At 42.1% G+C, this 26,285-nt stretch overlaps 1 protein-coding gene across 1 annotated transcript in view; it reads left to right on the top strand.

Moving 5' to 3' along the window:
- GALNT13 (polypeptide N-acetylgalactosaminyltransferase 13) overlaps positions 1-26,285 on the top strand; it is a 186,343-nt gene that overhangs the window by 7,592 nt on the left and 152,466 nt on the right. Inside the window, exon 2 of the mRNA XM_063118627.1 lies at positions 13,260-13,506. Coding sequence (XP_062974697.1) covers positions 13,365-13,506 — 142 coding nt within the window. The 5' untranslated portion in view covers positions 13,260-13,364. The remainder of the gene's footprint in view (positions 1-13,259; positions 13,507-26,285) is intronic.

The raw sequence follows: 26,285 nt of genomic DNA, 5'->3' as shown, positions 1-26,285 counted from the left end.
CATCACTGTTGACCTGTATTTAAAACATGTACAGCCATAGGCAATAAACTTGCACTACAAGGTAAAAAAATTGACAACTTGATTTCTGTGCATCATGGAAATATTTTAAAAGTTTAAAAACTGATAAAGAGCCAAAAGCTGCAAGCTAGAGGAACACTTCAAAAGAATCAAAGGTTGTTCTAATCTAAAAGAATCTTAGGGTTCAATTCTATGCCTATTTAGACAGAAAAAAGTCCTATGATTCCCAGTATTCTCCAGGCAATCATGCATAGGGTTGTATCCTAACTCATTTATTTCTGAATTCCATCTTGATATGCCGTATTAAAACGTCTGAGCAGTTGTCAGCAGTATATTGATTCAGACATATGATGAGTGTACATAGATTAAACTAGGGGGAATTAAATTCTGCTTCATCCTTTTTCTGATGATTCTGCTAGGTTTTCAGGGGGCGAAGTTGTAGTGATGTTTGAGTTCCCCTGTAACTGTATAGTCTGATTCTAAATGTTATAGGATTAGCATGGCTGCTTATGGATGTGCTTGTGGCTTTCACAGGCAACTGAGAGCTTTTCCAGTTGGTTCTAAAGAAGGGCAACTGTGTAGCCCTGGTGGGAATGGGGTATGATTCTGTTCCCAGACCCTTTGCATGCTATTCTGTGGACTTCTTGAAACTCATAAGAACTTCATCTATATTTATTTATTTAACTTATATCCTGCCAGTCTGCCAAAATCTGGCTCTCAAGATCGTAAACAGGGAAATTTAATTATAATTAAAAACACAATCTTGATTAAAATATAACAGCGAAGCAGTTGAATGCAAAAGCAAAACAGTTCAAAACACAAGCAATAAAAGTGTCTGAACAGGCCCACTGACTAGCCCAAAGTCACCTGGTGAGCTTCATGGCTGAGTGGGGGCTACAACCCAAATCAGTTGTGCACACTAAGCATCTCTTTCTGGAGGTTTTTAAGACACTTAGAGGCCTGGAATCTGAGCATCTTATCTGAGGCTTCTCTTTTTTCTCTTCTCTTGGTTGGATGGTACTGTTTTTCAGAAATGATGTTCCCTATTTCTTCAATTCTAAGACACACTTTTTCCCCATATAAACATCTCTAAAAATGGGGTGCGTCTTAGAATCGCGGGTGTATCTTAGGTTTTTTTTCCTGTTGGTGGTACTGAAATTAGTGTGCGTCTTACAATCGATGGTGTCTTACAATCGAAGAAATACGGTATGCAGCTCAATGTGAGAGGGCACAAAAAGGACCTGAATGTATTTTAAATGAAATGTCTTTGGTTAGTTTTCCCAATCTGGTGGGCTACACATCTCCTATTGTCCCCAGACCAACCTTTTGTTTGGAACCTATGCTTCTACATAGTACTTAAACAGTATTATACATGCAATTTAATGTATGTCTATGTTGTGAAACATCATAAAATATAAATTCAGGTCAACTAGAGAGCCAGTGTGGCCTAGTGGTTAGAGTGTTGGGCTGGGTTTCTGGAGAACCAGGTTCTAGTCCCCACTCAACTAAGGAGCTCCCTGGGTGACTTTAGGCCAGTCACTGAATCACAGCCTAACGAACCTCACAGTGTTGTTGTGGGGATAAAATGGAGCAGAGAAGAATAACGTAAGATGCCTTGGATTCCTTGCAAGAGGGGAAAAAGTGGGATATCAATGTAGTAATAATAATAATAACAACAATAATAATAATATAAACAAATGTTTTTTGAGATTCTGCATTAAAAACACACATATAACTTTACAATTCAATCTAAATGTGTGAACTTTATTACCTTCAAATATTTCTACATCCATCAACCCATAGGGGAGGAAGCATAAATAATTGTCAGAATAATTAATTGTGCACATCTATTCTTTTCCCCGTCCCCCAAGGGTCCATGAAAGTAATTGAAGTAACCCTATCAACAGTAGCTCCATTTGCAAATAACAACTTATCAAGTATAGCTTTATGACCATATGCTAAAATGTTAGCTCCGGTTAAACTAATTTAAGCAGCCTGTAGAAAGCAGTGTTTGAAGTGTCATCCATTAGAAGATGAGCTTTTCTCCTCTTTCTTCACTGCCATAAATCCTGGAAACAGGCATTTGAAGATTGTTCTTAGTATTATGTATTTACTTTTTAACCCTTAATGCTGCAGTCCATATAAAAGATTACTTTTATTTAAAATAAATAAAATTTAAAGCTTTTGTTTAAAATAGTTTAAAAGGAAAGCTGCAATTATCTTTTCATGAGCCTCCCTCCCTCCCCTCCTACGTCAGATCAAAAAAACTATGAGTGGAAGAGAAGTAAACACTAGTGCCATTCAACACAATACCTTTCGCAGATGTTCACACTGTGCTAAAATAGGGGGCTTATGCAGCTGTTCTGATGCTTCGAAGCCATTGTGCAAGTGAAAGAACATCTGCGAATTTATTTTCATTTCCCCCCCAGGTAAATCAGGTATGGAAGTGTATCTTTTGGAGCCAACACATTAATAATACTTAGCCTTTCCTTAGTCCAAGGTACTTCACATACATTTCTCAAGGAAAAGGGGAAACGTCTTAGGATGCTGTAGACAAATTTATTATAGTTAGGCCTTCTTCAGGGTATTGTAACAATGTCTGTGGAAATTATTTACAACAGGTTTTCTTGTGTCTATACACCTTTTAAAAGATGTTAACCCTGCAAGGTAGATTGGTTGAAATGTGAAATATCTCTGTATTGCACAGGTATTGTGTGTGTGTGTGTGGGAGAGAGAGACAGAGGTGTGTGTGTGTGTGTGTGTGTGTGTGTGAAAGAGAGAGAGAGAGAGAGAACAGTGACAATTCTGTTTATTTCTACTCAGAAGTAACCTTAACTGAATTCAGTTTGACTTATTCTCAGTTCAGTATGTATATTTTATTTATTTAAAAACATTTATATCCAGCCCTATGTCATTAAGATGTAACCGTCAAAGTCTTTGTTAAAAAGCCATGTTTTTACTTGTCATAGAAATGAAATCAATGTTGGCGCCAATCGGGCCTCCAAGGGGAGGGCATTCCACAGTCAGGGTGCCACAACAGAGAAAGCCCTCTCCCTTGTCCCATCATAGCGTATATGTTGCATTGGTGGGATGCAGAGAAGGATTGTAGCCTAAGTGATATTGTAGGCTGATGAGATTTGGGGGTTTCCTGGTTCATATTTTATATCCCAGACCTATGCATGTTTACTGAGAATTAAGTCCCACTGAATTTAATGGAACATACTCCCAAGTAAGTGTGTATAGAATTGTAGCCTGAGTTTCCTAGTTGCTATTGTGCACTAGTTCTCATTAGCTATTCTACGTTCTGTAGTCCTTTGCACACTATAGCTTAGCTATTCCATTTGTGTCTGTTCTATACCAATTATCGTGTGTGCTCAATGAAATGAAGTTATATAGCCAAGTGTACTGCAAGTGTCACAGAATTCTACTGAAACTTCAGAATGCAAACACCACAGGTACTATCAAGAGGACTACTAATTTTGTTGCCAAGCAACTGCTGTCAAATGCAGTGGCTCACAGTCAAACAGTTGATGGATTCAGCTGGGGAAAGTTAAATGCATACGAAGGAAGGCAATAACACTGTTGAGTTCAATTCAATATTACTTTACAACCATGCATGTTTCAAAAGTATTGCCTAAAATCTAGGATCAGGTCAGATACCCAAGATACGTTAGGCGGGGGTAGGGGAGATGGTTCATCATCACCCATTCCTACTTTTTGTGCCAGATAGATAACTTAAGAAATGTGTTGTTTATATTTGGCATCCATGGCAAGGCACAGGAAATTAATTTATTCTCAAGCAACTGTTCTGTAAAGCAGTACTAGTAGGAATGTTTGCAGAAGCTATGTTAACACTGTGGAACATTCATGTGTACATCCAGCATGGGTAAGAATGTAATGTCAATTGAATAGAGTGGGCTTGTTTGGACATAAAGCGAAACCATGATGTAGTGTTATGAGAACGAGCTGTAGCAAGCCTTGGGCTTGCACATCCCCCTTCTATTTTGTCATGGCTGTAAGGAGGAGTTTGGAAGCTTTCATTTCTACTTTAGATTACCTGTGACATTCAAACCTGGACAAACAGTTGTTATCTTAACAATAGTGTATTGAAACGAGAGAGCTTCAAAACATAGTTTATAAAACTGGGTTGTTTCAATTAACCGAAGTGAAGATTAGCCACAGGTTTGGATAACATAATAATGTGTTAGGGTGACCATATGAAAAGGAGGACAGGACTCCTGTATCTTTAACAGTTGTGTTGAAAAGGAAATTTCAGCAGGTGTCAGTTGTATTTATTGAGAACCTGGTGAAATTTCTTCTTCATCACAATAGTTAAAGCTGCAGGTGCCCTGCACCCTTTTAAATCTGGTCACTTTAGTATAGCTCCTGCAGCTTTATCTTGTGATGAAGAGGGAATTTCACCAGGTTCTCCATATATACAAATGACACCTGCTGAAATTCCCTTTTCTATGCAACTGTTAAAGATACAGGAGCCCTGTCCTCCTTTTCATATGGTGACCCTAAATGTTTAGTTAATCTTAAATGGCATTGGGAGCTTTAGATCCACACTGTGGCCATGTGGGAGTTGGAGTGGGAAGGGGGGCATACATGCCAGAGGCTCACTGCTTCTTTTTTCTTTTTACATCTGAATGGATCTAGTAATTCAAGTTCTTCTGCACATTTATCATTACCCTACATTAATTTTGGGTGATAAAAGAAAGCTGTGATGTCTTTTAAGACCCCTCTTCTACATAAGTGCAAGTGTTTTTAGGATCCTTACTGCACAGTACCTTGTGTGAAAATAGTTTCTTGTGAGCCAGGCTCTGATACTTGATAACTCTGAAAACTTCCCTGGACACAAATAAAGAACGCTGTATGAGATTGTAGAGCCACTGGCTGTCTTTCTTTGTCTGTCTATGCCTATCCTAGCCTTCCTCAACTAGGTGCCCTCCAGATTCTTAGACTTCAATACTCATTATCCCCAGCAAGCATGGCCAATGGCCAGGGATGTTGGGAGTTGTAGTCCAAAATACCTGGAGGACACCAGCTTGGGGAGGGTGGCCATAGCTTTTCATTAGCAGCTAATTATCACTAAGAGTTGTGAGGGGAGGAAGCAGAGATAATGCTTTGCTAAAGAGAAGAAAGACATTGAAAGTGGCCAACAGAAACTATGGTGGCCTCCTTTTCTCTCTGCCTGTTACTTGGGCAAGTTTTAGAATTCAATGCTCAGAGCCCAGTTTACAATTAGTTATAACATTAACAAATAGCAACATTGCCAAAGTTCATAATTATTTGGTCCCTCGGAACAACTCACACATTGTCTCCATAATATAATTGCTCGGAGGCAGCTGGAGGGGGCTTCCAGTTGCTGAGAATCCTATGGATGGCACCAGTAAGCTTGCCTGGCTTTCCAATTCCAGAAGCCCACCTCACTCAGTTTCATTGCTTGCTAATAGAGTAATAAGGTGAAGACATCTTGCCTCCACCTTAAAAAGAAGCATTGTTGCTCTTTGGCCCCTTAGATACTGGCACACAGGGCACAGCTCATTGGGTTTGATGCCCTCCCTGGACTTTTGTCAGAGTAGCTCAGTAACTGCACAGCTCCCAAGACTTAGGAACTTTCTTGAACTGTGCCCTGTGTGCCAATATCTAAAGGGCTGTGCACAGTTCCCTGGAGTCTTAACAAAAACCAGCCGTGTGTATGTGTTTGCAGAGCTTTGACTGGGCTGTGATAGATGTCCAGGACTTGGATGAAAAATAGATGAAATGAGGAGGAATTGGAACACTTTTCACTTTTAAAAAAGTGAAAACAAAACTAAAAAAGCTGCAACAGCATTGTGGGCCAGAGGAAGAGTCCGGGAAAGCAGAAAAGCTTTACCCAAGTGCTCTTTGCAAGTACTCAAATACCAAGACAGTTCCATGTAGCCATGTAACCTGGGGGCAAAATTCATGGCAACAGAATGAGACACACTTTCAGTTAGTTTCATGAAATCGCTTTTGGTCAGTCCTAGGCATGTGAAGCAAGAAAAGTGGAGTATACAATAGTGCTTAAAAACCTGGGCCTCCTCTACACCTTTGAGGACTTCTGGGATGGGGGCAGGAGGATCCTGGGCTTACCTGTTTCCGGGATCGTCCCCCTGCGTCTAAAGCCAGCACATCGTCCCAGAAGTCAAGAGGGACATTTTGGTGCGGCTTCGGTTTTTTTTTCTTTTTAAGGATGAGCTGGTCGTGCAATTGCATGGTCCCAATCCTGTGCAAAAAGTAATTTTTTTTTAAAAAAAAACAACCTAAAAACTCTGTGCCAAAAAGCGCTGGCAGCCATCCCAGCGATGGCAAACTTGCTCCCCCCCGCCCACCGATGGGCATGGAGTCACTCTGCGCAGCACCATGTCTGTTTGAAGAGCCCTGCTAGTCCCAGGGAGGACCCGGGAGCCCATGCTGCCTGCAGTCCTCAGGCTTGTCCTGGGACTGCGGGAAAAATTGAGAAAACTGCTGTTCCAGTTATCCCAGGACAACTGAGAAGTCATCCCCAGTTGATCCCGGGATCCCTTGTGCGTTATTTGGTTGCACAGGGACGACATCAATCTGACCCCGGGATAACTGGCAAGTGTAGATTAGGCCCTGCTTTCAAAAGTGCCCTACTGTGAAAAAAAGGAATGGGGGGGGGGGGGAAGGTCACAGTAACATCACAGAGGCATGCCCAGGATTTAATGCAGGGGGATGGGGCACACAGCAGCGGGACCATTAGGGGGCTGCTTTGAGTAAAAATAACGGATGTAAGAGGAGTTCCTGAAAATGTGGCTTTTCCAGAGGGAAGTTGCAGGGTGGCTGCAGTTTGGTGACAACGTCATGGGTCGCAAAGGATCTCAAACTGGTCTTCCTCTGTGCTAAATCGCTCATGTAGATTGGCTCCAGGCTTGAAATATGTGTAGCATGTTTGGATGTGTGCTCACATACAGCGATGGGTGTAAAGTCTTCAGTGAGGCTGAATAGTTGTGAGGATGGAAAAAATAACCTAGTAATCATAATTTTACCTCACTTTAACCGAGAAAGTACATTTTCTCTATTAAAATATTACTAAATCATGAATCCAGAACAATTATAATCCTCTTTAAGGGCAATACAGTGAGTAGTAATTTATTTCTGTAATTCCCCTGCCCTTGGTTCAGGACTCCTGATTTACATGATCTTTGTAGTTGGCCATGCTGCCTGCAAATTGATTTCTCTTTTAAGCAAGAGCCATTCTACAGAGGGCACTTATAGCATATTACTTATCTCTACTTTATAATGCAGCTTTCAGGCTTTTTACCTTGTTAACAACAATTCCTTTTAACCAGTAATGTTTTCATATCTCTTCAATAATGAGATCTATAAAAGCTCCATTTCATGCACTTTTTGTGCATCCCCTTCAATTATGAAGCACCAAATTCCCAAGACACACAATCACTCTGAATTTACCAGTTAAATTGCCGGACCAGTCTCCTTACCCCATCTCAAATCTCATACCTGATGGTTAGAGTGGTCTGACCTCATACGTATCTCAGTATTTTAACATTTTACCGTCTTAGTCTTTTAACTTTGTTGTTTTAAATCCATATTTTAAAACTGCATTGCTGATTGTTTTTAGTCTGGTTGTACTTTTATATTGTGTTTTTATATTGTGGTTTAAGTTTTATAACTTATGGTTTTAATTTTTGTGAACCGCCCAGAGAGCTTCAGCAATTGGGCAGTATAGAAATGCAATAAATAAATATGTTATATTTCCAGTAGGGCTGTGCACGGACCCCAGATCCGCTCCGCATCCCAATCCGCTCTGCGTCAATCCACCTCCGCTCCGCTGCGGAGCTCAGATCAGGATCGGAGCTTTGCTTTTCCCCATAGACTTGCATTGCAAAGGTTAAACGCCTATAACTTTTTTAGTTTTCAAGTTAGAAACTCAAAATGGGCACTATGATAGCTTCTAAACAGATCCTTAGTCATGCCAATTTTGAAGGAAATCAGATCATCCCCTGATGTATAAATATATAAATGATTTCCCCCCATTTACAGAAATGTAGTTATCTCCGTTATTTTTTTAGATACACACATGGAACTGGCCACCATGATAGCTTCCACATAGGACCTTAGGCATGGGCACTTTGAAGGAAATCATATCATGCCCTGATTTTGGGGGAATATTTAAAATTAAACCTAAATCAGAATCTTCGTCTCAGGTTAACCACTTCAAAAATGAACACATGGAACTTCAAGAAATCTTAAACAGAGTGAGCGCAGCAGCGCATGCAAAATGCAGCTGCCTTTTCATGACGCGGAAGGACAAATACCCTACGTCAAAGCAAGACACAAACCGGCCCTCTGAGGCAGGCACAGAGCAGGAGAGGCAGCAAGTGGTTATGCCCCTGAAGCACAGGGAGCAAGCATGCCATAGGCTTGTGGGGTTGACCCACCCAGCCCATCTACATCTTCCTGGCACCAGGAGGGCAGAGAGGCTGGCAGAGGCAGGCAGAAAGGGGCTGGTACATTGCACGAGTAAGCAATACATCTGTGGGTAAATCCCACCAGATGCGGCTACCCCACAACATGGGAACCCAGGGAGGCGGGCAGGCAGGCAGGCAGCAGACAGCTCTGTGGGCACAAGTCAGTGAGCCAAGGATTGTTTCCAGGCCATTCAAAGCCAGAAACACAAAATGGCCCTGTGAGGCAGGAACAGCACAGAGAGATGCCTTTGCATCCCATAAATAACAGGAGGCTAGCAGGACAACAGTAAAGCTTTGTGTTCCTTGCTTCAGAGTTGATTGACTACACTGTAAACACAGCCATTATTAAATCATCGTCATCACCATCATCACAACAACAAGAAGAATTCAAACAAAAAGTCTGACTGACTTTATTACCAGTATTGGAAAGTGGACGTGCCCTGTGCCCTTGAGGAAACAGTGGACTGTGCCTCTGTAGTCTACCTCTCAGTCCTTTGGCTGCTCCTGTCTAGGTTCCTGCCTTTGAGGAGCCACGTCACACATCAACTCGTGCAACTCATAGATGCGGTAGACTACAGTGGCACAGTCCACTGTTTCCCCTTTAGAGGGTTCTGATTGTCCTCAAGGGCAGTGGGCACTGGGCACGTCCACATGCTGTACAGGACATCATCCACTTCCACCACTGCTGTCCAGTTGTCCACCAAGGTTACTGTGGTTACCTTGCAATGCTGTGTTGCCTAACTTTTATTTTACTTTGTATATTATTTAAGGTTGTGTGAGTATGGTTGGGTTACTGCTTCGCCAATCCACTCCTCACTGACCGAAGTCCTACCGAAAGACAAGGAAAGAAAAGTGTCTCTGGCTTAGTCCCCCCATCCAACTTTGGGATTGGATGATGATTTACATGGGGTTATCACGATTGGGAGATGAAGCTTTTACCCATTTATTAAATGGGTAAAAAGCGGGAGGGGAAGCTTTTTTCATCGTTGATAAACGATAAAAAAAGCTTCCCCTCCCGCTTTTTACCCATTCAATAAAAATTAATTGCAAGCAAACCTCAAAATGTATATTTTTGAAAATCTACACAAATGACCCCCAGTCATCAATCTCTAAGCACAGTAATTTTCAGGGATCTAGCTTTAAAAACAAAGAAGTTATAGACGTTTTTTCACCCAATGCAATCCTATGTAAAAAAAACCATCCAAAATGGTGATCGGAGCTCTGGATTGAGGCGAAGCGCTCCGCAACTGAGCGAACTGTTTCGCCTCAATCCGCTGCCTCCTGACCTGATTCAGATCCACCTTTGGCAGAGGCGGATCGGGTCGCTCCGCTCCAGATTCGCCGATCCAAAATGGAGCGGAGCACAGTCCTAATTTCCAGAGTGGCTGTGAATTTGCAACCTCCCATCTGCCCAAATATTGTATATGAGAAAATGTAACTTTCCTTTGCATTACAATTCAATTAAAGGGTATTCAAAGACATTTTGAAAAGAGCATTGTTTGAAGCCAAAGTTGGAATATATTGAACCTTTAGGCTAGCAGCCAGGATATCTTGGGATGCTGGCCCAAGGCGTCTAATAATATAGTGAAGAAGAAGTTAAAGTGTTGTGAACCTAATAGGCTCCATGCTGTTCTGAAATTGCTCAGGCACCTATTAGTCTCCTGCATCCCTTCTGCCTGCTTATTATATTTGTTTCTGGAATATGTATGTCTCAGCGCATGTCTACACCTGCCTTTTCCCCCGGGATCATCCCTGTGCATTCAAATGATGGGATCCCGGGAGCAGGCAGGGATGATCCCTCCATTTTCCTGGGATAATCCTCAGGTGTAGAAAGGACAATGTTTAATACTGTAATGGTAGGATTAACATACTGAAACAATTTCACTAAAATTTTAAATTCTCTGAGATGTTAGGTTTTTGAGGGCCCTTAGGCAACAATCCCCTACCAATTGTCACCCTGCCTCCATGAGTCTACCTTCTCACTACCATTGGAACCAGTTCCTGTTCCTCCTCCTTTTCTTTATCATTGCTACCACCTGCAGAGAGCCAGCAAGCAAAGAAATCAGTGGCATCTACTGCTCATCCTTCTCACCATCACATTTGTCTGGGCCAAAAAGAGAGACAGGTGAACAAGCAGGTTTCAATGGTGAAGAGGAGGAGCAAGTCCAGGGAGGTCATATCAGTGGGTTCCTGTTGGGATATAGACCTTCAGCAGGAGCACAACCACACCTGCCCTAGACACTGGCCCTGTTTGGAAATATCCAGAAAGAAATGCATGTGTTTCCAGGATTACAGTTCTTCTGCTTCAGCCAAAAGTACTGTGGCTTTAATTGTAAGATAAATGAAGTTAAAGAAATCCATTGAAAGGTTTCCCATTACCTCCTCCTGCTGCAGCCACCTGGGCCTCCAAAAACCCCTCTCCAATAAGCCAGAGAGTTCACCTGAACAATGTGGGTGGCTCATGGTGAGTAGGGAATTGCTCCAAATCAAATTTGAATCCTAAGATAGCTTAAGAATGTTCACTGAAGGAAAAGTTCATATCTCCACATCCCATCCTATGTTCAGGAGGGCCTCTTGCTCCTCTGGGGAGGCTTTGTTGAGGTTTTTGGTCAAGGAGAGAACTGGAATGTTTCCTTCCACCAACCTCCTTAAGTTAGCTTACCTTGTGATCCAAACCTTTGTGCCATGCACTTTTGTATATATAACTTTTCTTACACGTTATAGAGGTCACTGTTGGTGGTCTTTTCAGTTGTTACTTGGATGCCAGGGGTGAGAGCAGGCATAAGTCTTGAGATTGCATGCTCCTTCCCACACCACATTCTTTGTGCCACAGGAAGAAGGTAGCTGCACTGGGAGATGATTCTTGGTTTTTTTTTTCGGGGACAGGATCTCTCTGTGCCTGTGTAAGAGACCCCATCTCACAAATTCAGAGATATTAACTCTCTGCTTTCTAGACACGGAGTAGATGTTAGCCTTAATTTAAAGCATGCATGTGCATACTTGCACACACATACTTATTTCTATTATTGGAACTATAATACTCAGAAGTAACATCTGAAATTACTGGACACATTATTCTGGTCCCTCCCCCCCATAACAGACATAAAAAATACACAGAGAATGTGGCTTGGTTCATAAATCAGTGTGCAAGCTACAGATTCCTGGGGCATACTTTTAATGCAGTCTTTGGTCAAAGCTAACCAAAGATAGTTGAATAACAAACAGGAAAAGTGTGCACCTCCCTTCCCTGACTCCCAGACATGCATCCTCCCCCCACCATGCACATGCAGACATATAGATATAGCCATGCATGTAAACACGTGTACACAAACGTGAGTGAACACATACTGGCCTTCCTTCTCTCTTCACTCCCTTCCCCTTGCATTGTCCTTGAAAATCCCCTCCCTGGCTATGAAGCTTATTAAGAAAAGATCCCACTTGCACAAATGGAATCTCATTTCGTAGATTTCTGAAGAGACGTGGGGGGATCCTGGCCTCATTGCTGGATGACGCCCTAGCAGCCACAGTCTCTATGCCATGGTGAAGTCTCTGAGCACAGATATGAGAACATTGTTTAGGAGAGATGGGGAGGAGGAGAAGTAAGGGAAGCCATAGAGAGTGCAGTTGCTAGAATGTTGTCTAGCAGATTCTCTAGCAGCTTTGCTCAGAGGACATGCTGGAAGTTGTAGCATTTTTTTCTGTCTATAAAGGTATAGGATTGCACCCTTACTTTTTGAAAGCAACTCCTTGTTGAAAAATGAAATGATTGTAACTGTATCAGATAATGCTATGTTTGGTGTCTGATAAGAACCATGCTTAAGTCTCATAAAGGTTTAGGCACAGGTTCATGAACAGGGGGGAAAATCCATTCAAGTCAATAAATGAAGCCCAACATAACTTTTTCTGTTGCCATTATTCCACACTTATCCATTAGCACGTAAGAAGCAGCAAGAGTAACAATGGCAAGTGTTGGAAAAGATGCATCTAGATTGGGATGTTTAATCATTACTAGCAAAAATGCTCAGAAATTTAGCAGCTTTGGTGTATGGTCAAGCATCATTGTGACAAGATGTTGCATTTGAGAGCTGATTAGATCCTAAGCTTATGTTAGTTCGCTGTCCATTTTCTTCTGAGGCAGCATCTTTATGAAGATTTGTTATTTCTTCAAAAACATGCATTGCCCCCAAATGGAAAGTTTTAAAGGAATCACTGATAAAACACTGCATTTGTATTTTCTGTCTGAAAATACTTAGAATAATAGAATCATAGAATAGTAGAGTTGGAAGGGGCCTATAAGGCCATCGAGTCCAACTCTCTGCTCAATGCAGGAATCCACCTTGAAGCATACCTGACAGGTGGCTGTCCAGCTGCCTCTTGAATACCTCTAGTGTGGGAGAGCCCACAACCTCCCTTGGTAACTGGTTCCAGTCAGGACGTTAGGTCTGTTACATGATGTTATTTTCTTAGATACCACGGAAAGCAACATATATTAATAAAGCTATCTTATTAAAGAGGAAATCAGTATCAGAGGCAGTTGCTGGACATCATGGGCAGAAGGGTGCTATTGCACCCATGTTCTGCTTGTGGGTTCCTGGTCAACAGCTGGTTTTCCACTGTGTGAACAAAGTACTGGACTAGATGGGCTCTTGGTCTGATCAAGAACGGGTCTTATGTTCTTCAAACAGTAAAACAATTAACTTTTTTTTGCATATGAAATTGTTTACTTGCTAATTAATTGCATTCTCCTTCCCTCTTAATTTTCAGTGGGATGTTCTCATCTCTGTGTTCATGCTGGCATCTTTGGCTTGGATACACCAGCGAAACTGTACCTGCCTTTACTACAGTGTGTAACTAATAACTAAATAAAGAATGAGGAGATTTGTCTACTGCAAGGTGGTTCTTGCCACGTCTCTGATGTGGGTGCTTGTGGATGTCTTTCTGCTCTTGTACTTCAGTGAATGTAACAAATGTGATGACAAGAAAGAGAGATCCCTGCTGCCTGCTCTAAGGGGTAAGCTAAAGCTTAGTGTGTGTTTTTGTGTGTATGTGTTTCTGTAATCCCAGTTTACTTGTGTTTCAAATGTTTTCTGACATGATCACTGATCTATGCTGTTCAGTGTAGTTGGCATCTGAAAGTTTGGATCCTCAGATAATTGTTCAGTATGAGTCATTTGGTCAGAACTACATAACAAGTTGTGCCTTTGGGCCTGTTTGCATGTAACAGCAGCAAATTGTGGGTTAATTAACCTATACTTTTCATCAGATGTGCCACTTCCACTTTGTACAATCTTCCTCTGATCAATCTGACCATAGGTTGATTTGACATGTGAACCCAGACACTATGGATTAGTCATGGGTTGAACACCTCACAGTTCATCTAAGGAGCAGGATGTGCATGCATCTTAGATGACGTTGTCTGCCTCCCATGCACCTCCTGCGCCTTCCACTCATTTTTCCGTTGCAAAATAGACCCCTTTTAATGTGACTTTTAAAAAACAGCAACACGGAATATGCTGCGATCTGCTGCTGTGTGCAGGAAAAGTAAAGAGATACAAATGGCCCCTGAATGGGCCACATGGTCTTTGTTTACTTCCTCTTTCCCCTCTGGGCAGAAAGAGGAAGTAATGATGGACAAAAGTAGGGGTGGAGAAGTGACAGTAAGGAAACACGATTTTTCCCTGTGTGATGATGCTCCTAGTGTCTGGGTTTGCATGTCACAAATCATCCTACAATTGGGCTGATTGGAGGTTGATTTTGCAAAGTGGAAATGGCATGCTTTGATCACATACTGCAGCAAATCATTGGTCACTGTTTCTTGTAATTTGTTTTAATGTGAATTTCTATCCATACATGGATAGTCTCAACCAAACATATGTGTAGACTGTCATCTAAGGCCCTACTGCAGGGGTGGGTAATACATGGCCTGCACCCCTGAACTAAAATAACAATTTATAACAAACAAAATGGCACTTCTTAGTAGCTATGGATCATTGAGAGACAAAAAAAAAGTCTTAAGTTCCCATTACTGTTGTGTAAGAAACTTATGCCCTTGGAGAGAGACCATTATTTTCTAAATTAAAGATATCAATGGACACAGATGAATTAAGGTACTTAATACAGTTGGTTTATTTTGGGTTCATGGTCAGTTAATTCTACTCTTAATCCTAGTTAATTTATTAAAGATTTTTTCCTACAGAAGACGTATAGATAAACGTTAAGAAACAACAATTGCATAGAAGACTCCCCACCAACCCCTGGCCATGAATGCTTGCTCGCTGTTTGCAGTAATACTGTTTTCTCTGAAAAGGACATATTTTAAACACTTGGGGCCTTGCTAGATGAGGCCTTAGCGTGCTTTGAGGCCCGGTTTCCCTGCTGTGCGTCCACATGACGCACAGGGGAATCCGGGCCCAGGCCGCACTAAAGCCTCCCCTAACGCGCCATAAGCGAATTCGCTTATGGCGCGCCTTTTCTGCAGCCCCAGCCTGAGGCCAGGGCTGCGGAACGTCTAGCAGGGTCCGTGGCTTTTTGCGGCTACTCGCTTACTCACGAGCAGCCGGGAAAAGCCACGGACTGGGCACAGCGCTCATACGAGTGCTGTGCCCATCGAGCCGGGGGGGGGATCCCAGGGGGGGGAAGGCCGGACCCAGCAGGAGAGATTGGGATGGCGCAGGGCGACACACGGGACAGGGAGGGAGGGCGCAGGGCGACACACGGGACAGGGAGCGAGGGCACAGGGCGACACACGGGACGGGGAGGGAGGGTGCAGGGCGACACACGGGATGGGGAGGGAGGGTGGGGAAAGAGTGGGCAGGGGGCAGGGGGCTTAATTTAAAAAAGGGTGTGGGGCTTAAGTAAAAAAAAACCCACTTACCTTTTCCGAAGTCTTCGGGGCACACGTGGCCCCTTTAACAAACAAGCAAACAAACAAACAAAAAATGGCTGACGCTGCAGGGCTTCCGTAGTCCCTGCGCGTCGGCCGTCTAGGAGGCGGGGCAGCGCGCACTAAAGTTAGCGCGCCGTCGCCCCGCCTCCCTGCCAGCTTATCCGGCAGGGTCTAGCAAGGCCCTTAGTGAAGTTCTACAAAGCAGAACATTTAATGGAGTAGTACACTTCTTTTTATCAACTTTTGTTAGCATACACTCTTTTTAGAATGTTACTTATCTAGTTATCTGCAGAAGTGAATGTTAGTGCTTGATTCAAGTAGCCAAGTAAGCACAGTTGAATTCTGGTGTATCAGGAATCCTGAATGGCTACTATGAAACATAGGGAACAAATGTGTATTTAGGAAATTAATTTAGTCAATGAATAGCAAAAAGAAATTGGACGAATTGGAAGCTACAGAGGAAGTAAGACTTATTAATGAATTAGTCAGGATCAATTGTTCTTCCCAACTCTCAATACAGAGTTTATAAAAAGGAGCCAAAGTAGTTTGAAGCCTGTAATGGGATTAAGACAAGTCGCCTTTAACTGGCCTCATTTAACTACTGCATTTATAATACATCCTTGAAGTGTATACAGGAAAAGGAGAATATAATGGCCTGTCCATTTTAAAATAAATGCTCACTTCTGTTGATTCACTGATTTGTAGGCCAAACCTGAGAATAAATCAGTCCTCCCTTTCATTTTGTATTGTATGTAGCTGTATCAAGTTGCTGTCTCTGCTAAAAGTTGAAGTGCCCGATAGATCATTTCAGTATGGAATGATCAGTTTGTCATCTCTTGAACTGATCCGGTTGCCAAAGGCAAGAAAAGCCTGATTCAGCAAAAATGTCTGGCTTCTGGGGAAGGACAGGGAAATAAACAGTTTAGGGTGTCTTTTGAGTCTTTTTAAAAATTTACTATTGCATTCAATTTGTATATACTTAAGTCTGTAATCCTATTCCCTCTTACCTGGAAGTAAGCCCCATTGAGTTCAGTGGGCCTTATTTTTGAGTATAGCATTTTACTGTGAGAGATCTAAATATTAATTTCTGTAGTGGAAAAAGGTTTGCCTTACAAATTCACTTCATGTGCTAGTTTATTCAAGCTTAACAGATCTTTGCTAAATAGTTGATTACAAAAACTATGTAGTATTTATATTTAAGCAATGCACTTCTGGTTATGTTTTGTGGTGGTACCTGCTGCTGTCAGTAGGCTTCTGGTGGATTTCTAGTCCACTGTGCCAAAGGGCACAGTCCTTCCTATCCACAGGGCTGGTGCTTCCATGTTATGGATATTGAAATATGATTGTCTGTAGAGGGCCATTTTGTTGGGTTTGCCGTCTTAAAAATACATTTCGATACATGGATGGGTCTCATGTTCATGTTGACAAATTCCTTCGAGATATTTTCATAGAGATTTGGGACTGATATAAATAGGAAACTGGGAAACTGCTTTATACTGAGTCAAACAGCTATTCTTTCTAGCTAAGAGTTGTTTGCACCAAGCGTTGGCGGTGTGGTGCCCATTGGCATGAATGCACCCCAGATGCCTTTCTTGCTGCCCACTCTCACTTTAAAACAACAACAACAACAACAACAACACTTTCTTACCAGCAGCAGGGATTGCTGTGAAATACTCTGTTGGTGCTGAAAACTGTGGGTTAAAAGAAGTTGTTTAGTGTGTTGGAATTCAGACCCCATGTCTGCCTTGTTACTCAAGTCTTTTGGGTGGGCTACTTGTCCTTTGCCTTGCCTCACATGGCAGCCATCTTGTGGTGATACTCATGACAGTTTAACAAATTGCCAAATGTGCCCACAGCCCAAAATCTGAGCTGTAAATAATAGGTGAGTTAGAGAGAGAGAGAGAGAAGCCCATGCAATTGAAGTAAGTGCTGTGAGTTGATGTCCTTCAGCCTAAGACCTTACAATGGATTCCTAGGCATGTCTTCTCAGAAGTAAGCCCATTAAGTTCAGTAATGCTTACTCGAAGGTATATGGGTATAATAACCACTTACTTGTGAGTCAGCCCCATTGAACTCAGTGGGACTTTCGACTCAACATGTGTAGGATTCAGCTGTTAGTTTTTTGATTTGGCTCGATGTTGACAAACTGGATCTGTTTGTAATTGGTTTGTAATAGCTGCCAGAATCTTTTAAAAGAGGGGAAGATTTATCAAGAAATGTCAATGCTTTCAGAATGCCATGAATGGGTAACATGATGAAATTGTGTAGAAATAATATTTAATAATTTATTTCAATGTATAGTCACATAAAATTCAGATTGCTAATGTATGTCTGCTTATGAAGAAAAATGAGTGGTGATGTGTGAGTGAAACATTTGGAAACTGTGTTATGTTTGGGGCTGTGGCCAAGTTTAGAAAATGAAACATTCATTTCAGTGATTTCCAAAGAAGCATGTTTGTCTGTCAAACCACTATATGATTTGGGTTTTTTAGAATATCAATAGTAGCAACTATTTTTAATAATATGCTATATGAATATAGTGGGTAGAATTGAAAATATTTACATGACTCAGAAATCCTGCCAAAGACATCTTGATAGATGGAATTTCAAAATAATGATTCAATTTTTTGGAAAAAATATTACATAGGTCTTACTTGACTCCTGGATTGATACACAAATAGCTGCTGTGCAGGATTTCATGATGAAAACGTTGATTTCATGTAGTTTGCATTTCATACAGCGTATTTCAGGCCTTTTATACATTCTTACATCTTTTCCTCTGAGGTATTGATATTGCTAAAATGAAACTTGAACTGTTAAGTAAATCTTTGGCTAATCTATTCTACATTTTGGTAGGGCCTACATTCAGAGTGATGGTCGAAGCCTTGGAGCAGGGACCAAATTTGTAAAAAATTGTAAAAATCACACTTCTCTCTGTTATATTTCTAGCACATCTCAGAATTCACCTGATTAATCTTTACAATTCTCACTCACATTGTATACCATATTTTTAGTCAATTTCCATTTGGAGAAGTAGCTATTGGGTGTTGATCCATCTGTTCCCAAAGAGAATTCCATATCCCTATAGACACCACTGACTGAAGGACCTTGTTCCATTTATTGATACACCCTGGTTATTTATTCTTTATATATGCAAATAAATCCACGGTTGAGTAGGCCATATGGGCAGGGTTGGCTATTGCTCTTTCCCTCCCCTCCCCACTGTATGGTGGCGCTGGTTCCCCCTTGCCTGATCGGTGCACCGCCATTCCATGGGCAGGGGTGGAGGGGGGAGAGAAGCCCCCTGCCGCCTCCTTGCTTCAGGGGAGCCCGCAGCATGTGCCCCTCTGTGCCCACCACCACAAGAACTGGCAGGCAGATCTCCACCTCAGGACTGGCAGGCAGATCTCCTCGGAAGGAAGCCCCCAGCTGGGAAAGGATGCTGCACAATCAGATTGCACAGTATCCTTGGGTTCCTCCCCCACGGCACCCACAGCAGCCAGAAGGAGGTGGGGGAATCCCTGCTGGGGATGCACAGGCCATGGAGCTTGTAACCTTCTGTGGCCTGTGCCTCTCCCATTAGTTTTGATGCCGAGATCAAGGAGAGAGCTGCAGCTGACAGCTCTATCCTTGATCTTGGCATCAAAACAGACACCGTCTCTGGAGCAGGAAGGAGATGGTGCCTCCTTCCTGCTCTGGCGGCAGCGCATCTTTCGTTGCAGATGTCGCTGGAGAAACAAGCGGTGGCGGAGGCATCCCATCTCCTCTCAGGAGATGAGATCAGTGTGCCACCTCCTTCCCCAGCAAGGCCATAGCAACAGGGAAGTGGGTGGCTATAGCAACGCAGCCCCCTTGTTTCTGTAGGCCTCCCAGGGAAGGAGGCATTGTGGAACACCTTGCCCATTTGTTGCTATGCTGAGGATGAAGATAGATGCTGTCAGGAGAATATCTCCTGCCAGCGTCCCCCTGCCTTGGCATAGCAATATATCAGGAATGGAGGGCAAGATGCAGGAGGATGCATTTACTCCTTGTGCGCCCCGCCCTTGTTTGCTGCAAAGTCCTGGGAACAGCAGGAGTTCCTAGCATCCCCCATCCCCAGCACTTCGTGCCGAACGAGGAGGGCGTGGCAGGAAGGATATCTCCTGCGGTTTGACGTTACGCATCCTTTTCCCCACACCCTGTGAACCATTTGGAGATCGGCTTGAGGGGATGGAAGGAGTCTTCCATCCCCTCGAGCCAATATCCAGATGGATCGCAGGGCAATGGATATGCAAGTCCCTGGGAGCATGTGGGGCGCCACAAAAGGTGGTGCACCACCCATGGATGGCATGTGTCCATCCCAGGAAGCACATGGGGTGCCACCAATCGTGGCACCCCACCCGAAGGATGGTGCTATCGGCAGCTCCCCAAGTGCTTCCCGGGATGGGATTATTTCCCATGCCTATACAGCCATTCTGGGCAAGAGCAGCAGGGGTTTCTGCTGCTCTTGCCTCGCAACTCTGTAAGCATGTGAAATAATCGATGGAGCCCGCCACACAGCACAGTAATCAACGGTTCTGCAGACAATCAACTTTGCAAACCGTTGATTATTTGCATTGGTTATTTTGTGGAAATAACCAACCATGGCATGTTTTTTTCCTGACAATGACATGTTAGTGAACGGGGGAATATATATGCAACTGTTGCTTAAATAGTCCACCATTGACTAACAGGTCATCTTAACCGAGCAACAATGGAGAGGGAGGTTTGGCTAATTGTTCAAAGTTGTCTCTGTGTATATTGTCGGTTTGTCTTATTCTTATGTTTTTAAATTTTAAATATTGTATTGTTAATATTTTTAATCTTAGTAAACTGCCCTGGTTATAGGGCGGTATAGGAATATAATAAATAAATAAATAAATAAATAAATAATAAGCTTCTTTGCTCTATCAACTCATGCTAGTTCCAGCTGAGTCAGTGGTCTGATATCCTCTGTCTTGTAAAAAGTATCTAGTTTGAAAATATTCACATAGAATATTATTAGAAGTTCTTCATTATTTTAGAAGTATGTGAAATGAAGGTGTCTTCTGATAGGTGTCATTTTGCAAAAGGTCAGTAAAACATATGGGGCAAACAGTATTGAAAGGGAATATAGTTTGAAAGCGCTCATTATGTTTGAAAGACAGCTTTTAAACATTTTTGAAAAAGAAAAAAAAGAGTGTGAAACAAAGGAAAGAAGCTGCCACACCATCATTGTAAGCCACCCCCACCTAAAATGAACAAGAATCCATTTGTGCCACCCCCTCTCCCTATTTTGGGTTTCACCTGAAATGCCCCCAAGATTGAACCCCAAAATAGAGAGAGAAGACACCAGCCTTTGAGATTTGTTGAAGGATGTCTTTCTAGAATTGCACCACAGTATGACTTGACCCCAGGCTATGTTCCTAAGGGGAAGCTTGCAGATCTCATGTCCTGAGTGTTGTCTGTTGTCTGTGATATGGAATAGGAGCCTTTTAGAAACCCCTGGACCTAAGAAAGTAAAGATACTTTCCATACCATTCTAGATAAATTGACCTGTGCTACATGTTATTTGGAAGCTATACTTCTATTAATGCAGCCTAAAATAGCATTTGCCTTTCTTGCAGCCATATCGCACTGTTGACTCATATTCAGCTTGCAGTCTACAACAATTCCAAGATCCTTCTCGTTTGTAGTATTGCTGAGCCAAGTGACCCCCATCTTGTAACTGTGCATTTGGTTTCTATTTCCTAAATGTAGAACTTGGCATTTATCCCTATTAAATTTCATCCTGTTGTTTTCAGACCAGCACTCCAGCCTATCAAGATCACTTTGAACTTTGTTTCTGTCTTCCAGGGTATTAGCTATCCCACCCAATTTTGTGTCATCTGCAAATTTGATGAGCGTTCCCTGCACCTCCTTGTCCAAATCATCAATAAAAATGTTGAAGAGCACTGGGCCCAGGACTGAGCCCTGTGGTACCCCACTCGTTGCCTCACCCCAGTTTGAGAAGGTTCCATTGATAAGTACTCTTTGAGTCCGATTCTGTAGCCAACTGTGAATCCACCTAATAGTTGTTCCATCTAGCCCACTTTTAGCTAGTTTGTTAATCAGAATATCATGGGGCACTTTGTCAAAAGCTTTGCTGAAGTCAAGATATATGACGTCCACAGCATTCCCACGGTCCACAAGGGAGGTTACCTTATCAAAAAAATGTGATCAAATTTGTCTGACAGGACTTGTTCTTGACAAATCCATGTTGGCTTCTAGTGATCACCGCATTGATTTCAAGGTGTTTACAGATTGTCTTCTTTATAATCTGCTCCTGAATTTTCCCAGGGATGGATGTCAGACTGACTGGTCTCTATTTCCCAGGTTCCTCCTTTTTGCCCTTTTTGAAGATAGGGACAACGTTAGCCCTCCTCCAGTCGTCCGGCACCTCACCCATCCTCCATGATTTTGCAAAGATAATAGACAAAGGTTCTGAGAGTTCTTCCGCTAGCTCCTTCATTACTCTAGGATGCAGTTCATCGGGCCCTGGAGATTTGAACTCATTCAAGGAAATTAGGTGTTCTTTGACCATTTGTTTATCAATCTCAAACTGCAATCCTGCCCCCTCAACTTCTGCTTCACTTTTCCCAGGGGGGTCATAGACCTGCTTTTGGGAGAAGACTGAGGCAAAGTAGGAATTGAGCACTTCAGCCTTTTCTTTGTCATCTGTTATCAATTTGCCATCCTCATTAAGCAGTTGAACCACCATTTCTTTCCTCTGTCTTTTACTACTCACATATCTGAAGAAAGCCTTTTTACTGCTTTTAGCATCCCTCGCTAATCTCAGCTCATTCTGAGCTTTAGCCTTCCTGATGCCATTTTGGCACTTCTGCGCCACTTGTCTGTACTCGTCTTTTGTAGCCTGGCCTTCCTTAAAATAATTTTACCAATACCATTTTTGTATTTAAAGTAGAAAGAAAGAAGCGATGTTCTGTATGTCTCAATACATGTGGCTATATCAAAATTCAAAGACTTCTTCCCATTATTTGTTCAGTTTTCTTTTCTTTTTTTACCTTTAAGCCATGACGAAGTTGTTTTTATCCATATCTTCATAAGGATGTAGTTTCAAACAAGCCGCACATCAACACTTCAATTCAAAGGGTTAGCTGTATTAATTTGCAACAAAAATAATTAAGACTCTGAGTGGCACCATAGTTCACGGATGTTGCCCTACAATCCCCATTATCTATTCCATTCCGCTACCTCTATATACCAGATATAACTGTACTAAAGACATTGTGGTACAGTGGGTAAAATGTTGGGCTGGGAGATCTCAGTTCATATTCTTGAGTGGTGTTGCCTCGTTGACTTGATATAAGGACAAAATTGGGATAATCCCATGTACTCTGTCCTGAGCTTCTTGGAGCAAGGATGGGTTACTAATGAGATTTAATGGTGGTTGTTCTAGGTCAACTGATTATGGCTGCAATCTTATTGAAGTTGGTAGGATTTAAGATTTGCTCAACACTTGATCACAGTGCTTTGTGATGAAATAATAAATCAAAGACTAAAGTGAGAGAACCAAAGGAAACGGTTCCCTTAGTTCCCCATTATTTGCTGTGAAATGTGAAGCTTCTTAGTTTGCTGTCCTGAGAGACTGTTATATTTTACACTATTAATTAGCTATAGCTGGATCTGGAGACCAGCACGGAGCCCTTCCTAAACAGTTGAATGCTGTCATTACATTTTAGTTGCCTTTTTGACAGCCAACTGATATTTTTCTGTCCCTGAGATAGCATTAAAAGCAATCCCCATTATGCTATCAGCTTTTTCAAGAAAACTATATACAAATGCCCTCACCAGCACCACTCCATACTGTGAAAGACAGACTATTATTATCTCATGACTGAGAGATTTGAAATGCTCCTATATCTACTTGATGCTCTTTCAAAGAGATTCCAACTCGAAGAAATGAAGAAATTAACGTTGCCTTATCGCAGTTTCCTGGCATCCTTGGGAGAAAACACATTCATAGTATTTTATCAGTTTAGACAAGTGTAACATTAAGAATCAAAGTGATAGGATTACAGAGTGGTTATTACACTACTGATAAAACTTTATGATCCATTTACAAGGGTGAAAATGAAACTATAACTCTACTCATCCTAGTAAGTAAGCACTGTTAGATGTGGTGAATATTGATCTGTTTGGCTGCTCAATGCATTAATGAATTGAGCATTTTGTGTGTCAGAAATGCTGAAGACTATATGTATGAGTTGCTGTTACAGTGTCTTTAAACTTGTTTTTTTGGAGGGAAAAATGAACTGTACTTCTACTGTTGAAACCCTTTGGAATGAGACACACTGACTTCAGCAGAATTACCTTTGAGCCAAACATTCTCAAATGTCAAGTATATCATTTCCTGAGCTGGAGAAAACGTTATCACGCTCGGAGGCCCTTCTTTGGATCCTTCTGATCTCAGAAGTGAGATGGATAATGAGTGCCCTTCTCAGTTGTGGTTACTCGAATCAAAAATGTTCTCTGCAGGGAGTCTCACCTCATGCTGAGTTTGATCATCTCTTCAGTTCCAAATGAAGACCATTTTATTTGTCCAAGTGGACAACAACAACAAAAAGAAGACTAAAGAAGCAGGGGTAACAAGAAAATAGGGAGTCTAGGTATGGTGGGAAGGGCAAGTGAAGACAGAATCCAGGTAAGGGGAGTAGGGTAAGAGAAAAGTGAATCCGGGGGTGGGAGAGCATGAATGTGCCTGTGGCTCATAAAGGTTGTCTATCTCTGTGCAAGGCTATCCCTGCCCAGGAATGGGTGTAGGTGGTGCCCCGGTTGAAATTGGCAATAGATGCTCAGGCCACTGAGGTCATCTGGGCCTCCAGTGACAACGATGGGTACAGGAGCATTCAGCAGGGTTTTCAGACTCTCTGTATAGCATTTGTGGGCGGTGTGCTGTCATGGAGAGGAAGGAATGGGGGGAAATCCATTTCTGCCAACCTTACTGCATATGCCTAAATCTGGATCCAGCCCAATGGGGAAACCTGACCCTGAGTTTAGGGGTATGAATTTTCTGCAGAATGCTTGGTTTCACTTTTTCATTTCTTACAGCCAAGCAAACAATGCACATATTCACTGCACTTTGCTTGAATAATCATAGAAGGTGGGAAGCAGGAAGGGGGAAAGGGCATCTCCTTAGTTTTACACCTAAAAGTCACTTCACGGGTTAGAAAAGATGCTAAGTATTGTCATCCTACTACATGTGAGAACTTGCCAGCCCCAAGATCCTATCTGTTAGGATCCTTGCTTTGTCCCTTCCGCTGAATGCTACCCTCCTGACACATCTTAAAAATTGGTAGCTTGGACATGTTTTTTCCTCTTTTTGTCTTCATTGGCCTGGGGAATCTCTGTTGCTCTTCTACAAGATGAGTCCTGTGCTGAATACATGTCAGCTAAAGATATTCTGCTTATAAATGTATGAAAACGTCCTTAGAGACTACAGCAGTCTAGGATCACTTAAAAATTACGATGTATTTTTCTTTTGATGCCGTTTCTGATTTTTCCTACCGGCTTTAATAAAAATACTTGAAATCAGAAACTTGAAGTTGACTAAGTATGTTCTGTCTAGCTACTTTGCTCTGTTGCCCATCCCAGGGATAGGCAAAGTGGTCTCCCAGGCACCAGTGTGCCCTCAGACACCTTTCTTGGCACCCACTGAGGTGCCCTCCCCCCCCACTTTTTACCAGTTAAAAATAGCGATGTTTTTTACCGACAGCGAGGATCACTTCAAAGCAAAGGGAGGACCTCTAGCTGCTTCCATCGTCTTTTCCTATGAATGCTGCTGGGGCTGCATATGAGGATCAGAGACATTCTTAGGACATGAAGATGGCAGGTAGCTGCAGGCCGATGCAATCATCTGCAATGCACCCATTTTGTAGTACTCAGGACAGTTAGCCAAAAGTGCCAGATGTGCCCACAGACCAAAAGGGTTGCTGAACCTTGGCTCACCATTTATCCATGCTACAAGTTTTTCATGAAACTCAAAGGGAACCTGTGGAAAGGTTTTTCCTTCTTCTGCAGATGAGAGTTTCATGTGTCCAGATTTAGGAGAGTTTACATGGTAGTGGCAGCTACCAGTTTAAGAAGGCAACTTCTTTCAGACTCTTCTAACTGGCAAGAAAATTGGGAGCATGCCTTTCATTACAGCTTGCATTGAACTTAATGGGAGTTATTTCTGAGCAAGTGTATATAGGTTTATACTGTCAGAAGCATACTTTTTTTTTTAATGAAAAGGTCATACAAGGTGCACAGTTTGCAAAAGGAGAGCTTGAAACCACTGAGGATATAGAGTTTACAGCAGGGTCATGTCTAGAAAGGAACACAATAGAAAAGGCTTTCTTTTGACATTATACTATCTTCCTCTGTGTGATATAAATATATCACAATGCAGTACAAATGATCTCTGTTCTACTGCAATATCATCATTTTTTAAGAGTATTGAGCTGATATTTTGATCATTGAATGTAGAGTTGCCACCTAATTTTGCCTAAAGCAAATCGTGCATTTATTAAACCAAAGTGGATGTTTTGTCTTTTTTCTTCCAGTTTTAAAAACCAGATCTTGCTTTATTTACTTAAAACATTTATATCACACTTTTCTTCCAGAGAATTCAATGTGGCTGAGGGCAAGGATAAAAATACAAATTAACAACTTAAAACAACCCTCCTGATATAACAAAAAAAAACCCCTGAGATCCAGATTTAGGCCAGATCTTCACCAAGCAGGATATAGCACTATGAAAGTGGTATGTAAGAGGTAGGAGCCACACCAAGAAGGGTATAGAACTATGAAAGCTGTATGAAAGGGGTAGATGGTATGTGTCAATGGGCCCCAACAGTTGTCAGTGC

This window comes from Elgaria multicarinata, chromosome 2 (genome assembly GCF_023053635.1).
Source record: "Elgaria multicarinata webbii isolate HBS135686 ecotype San Diego chromosome 2, rElgMul1.1.pri, whole genome shotgun sequence".
In the NCBI taxonomy this organism is placed as follows: Eukaryota; Metazoa; Chordata; class Lepidosauria; order Squamata; family Anguidae; genus Elgaria; species Elgaria multicarinata.
This window is presented reverse-complemented; position numbering and strand designations above follow the sequence as displayed.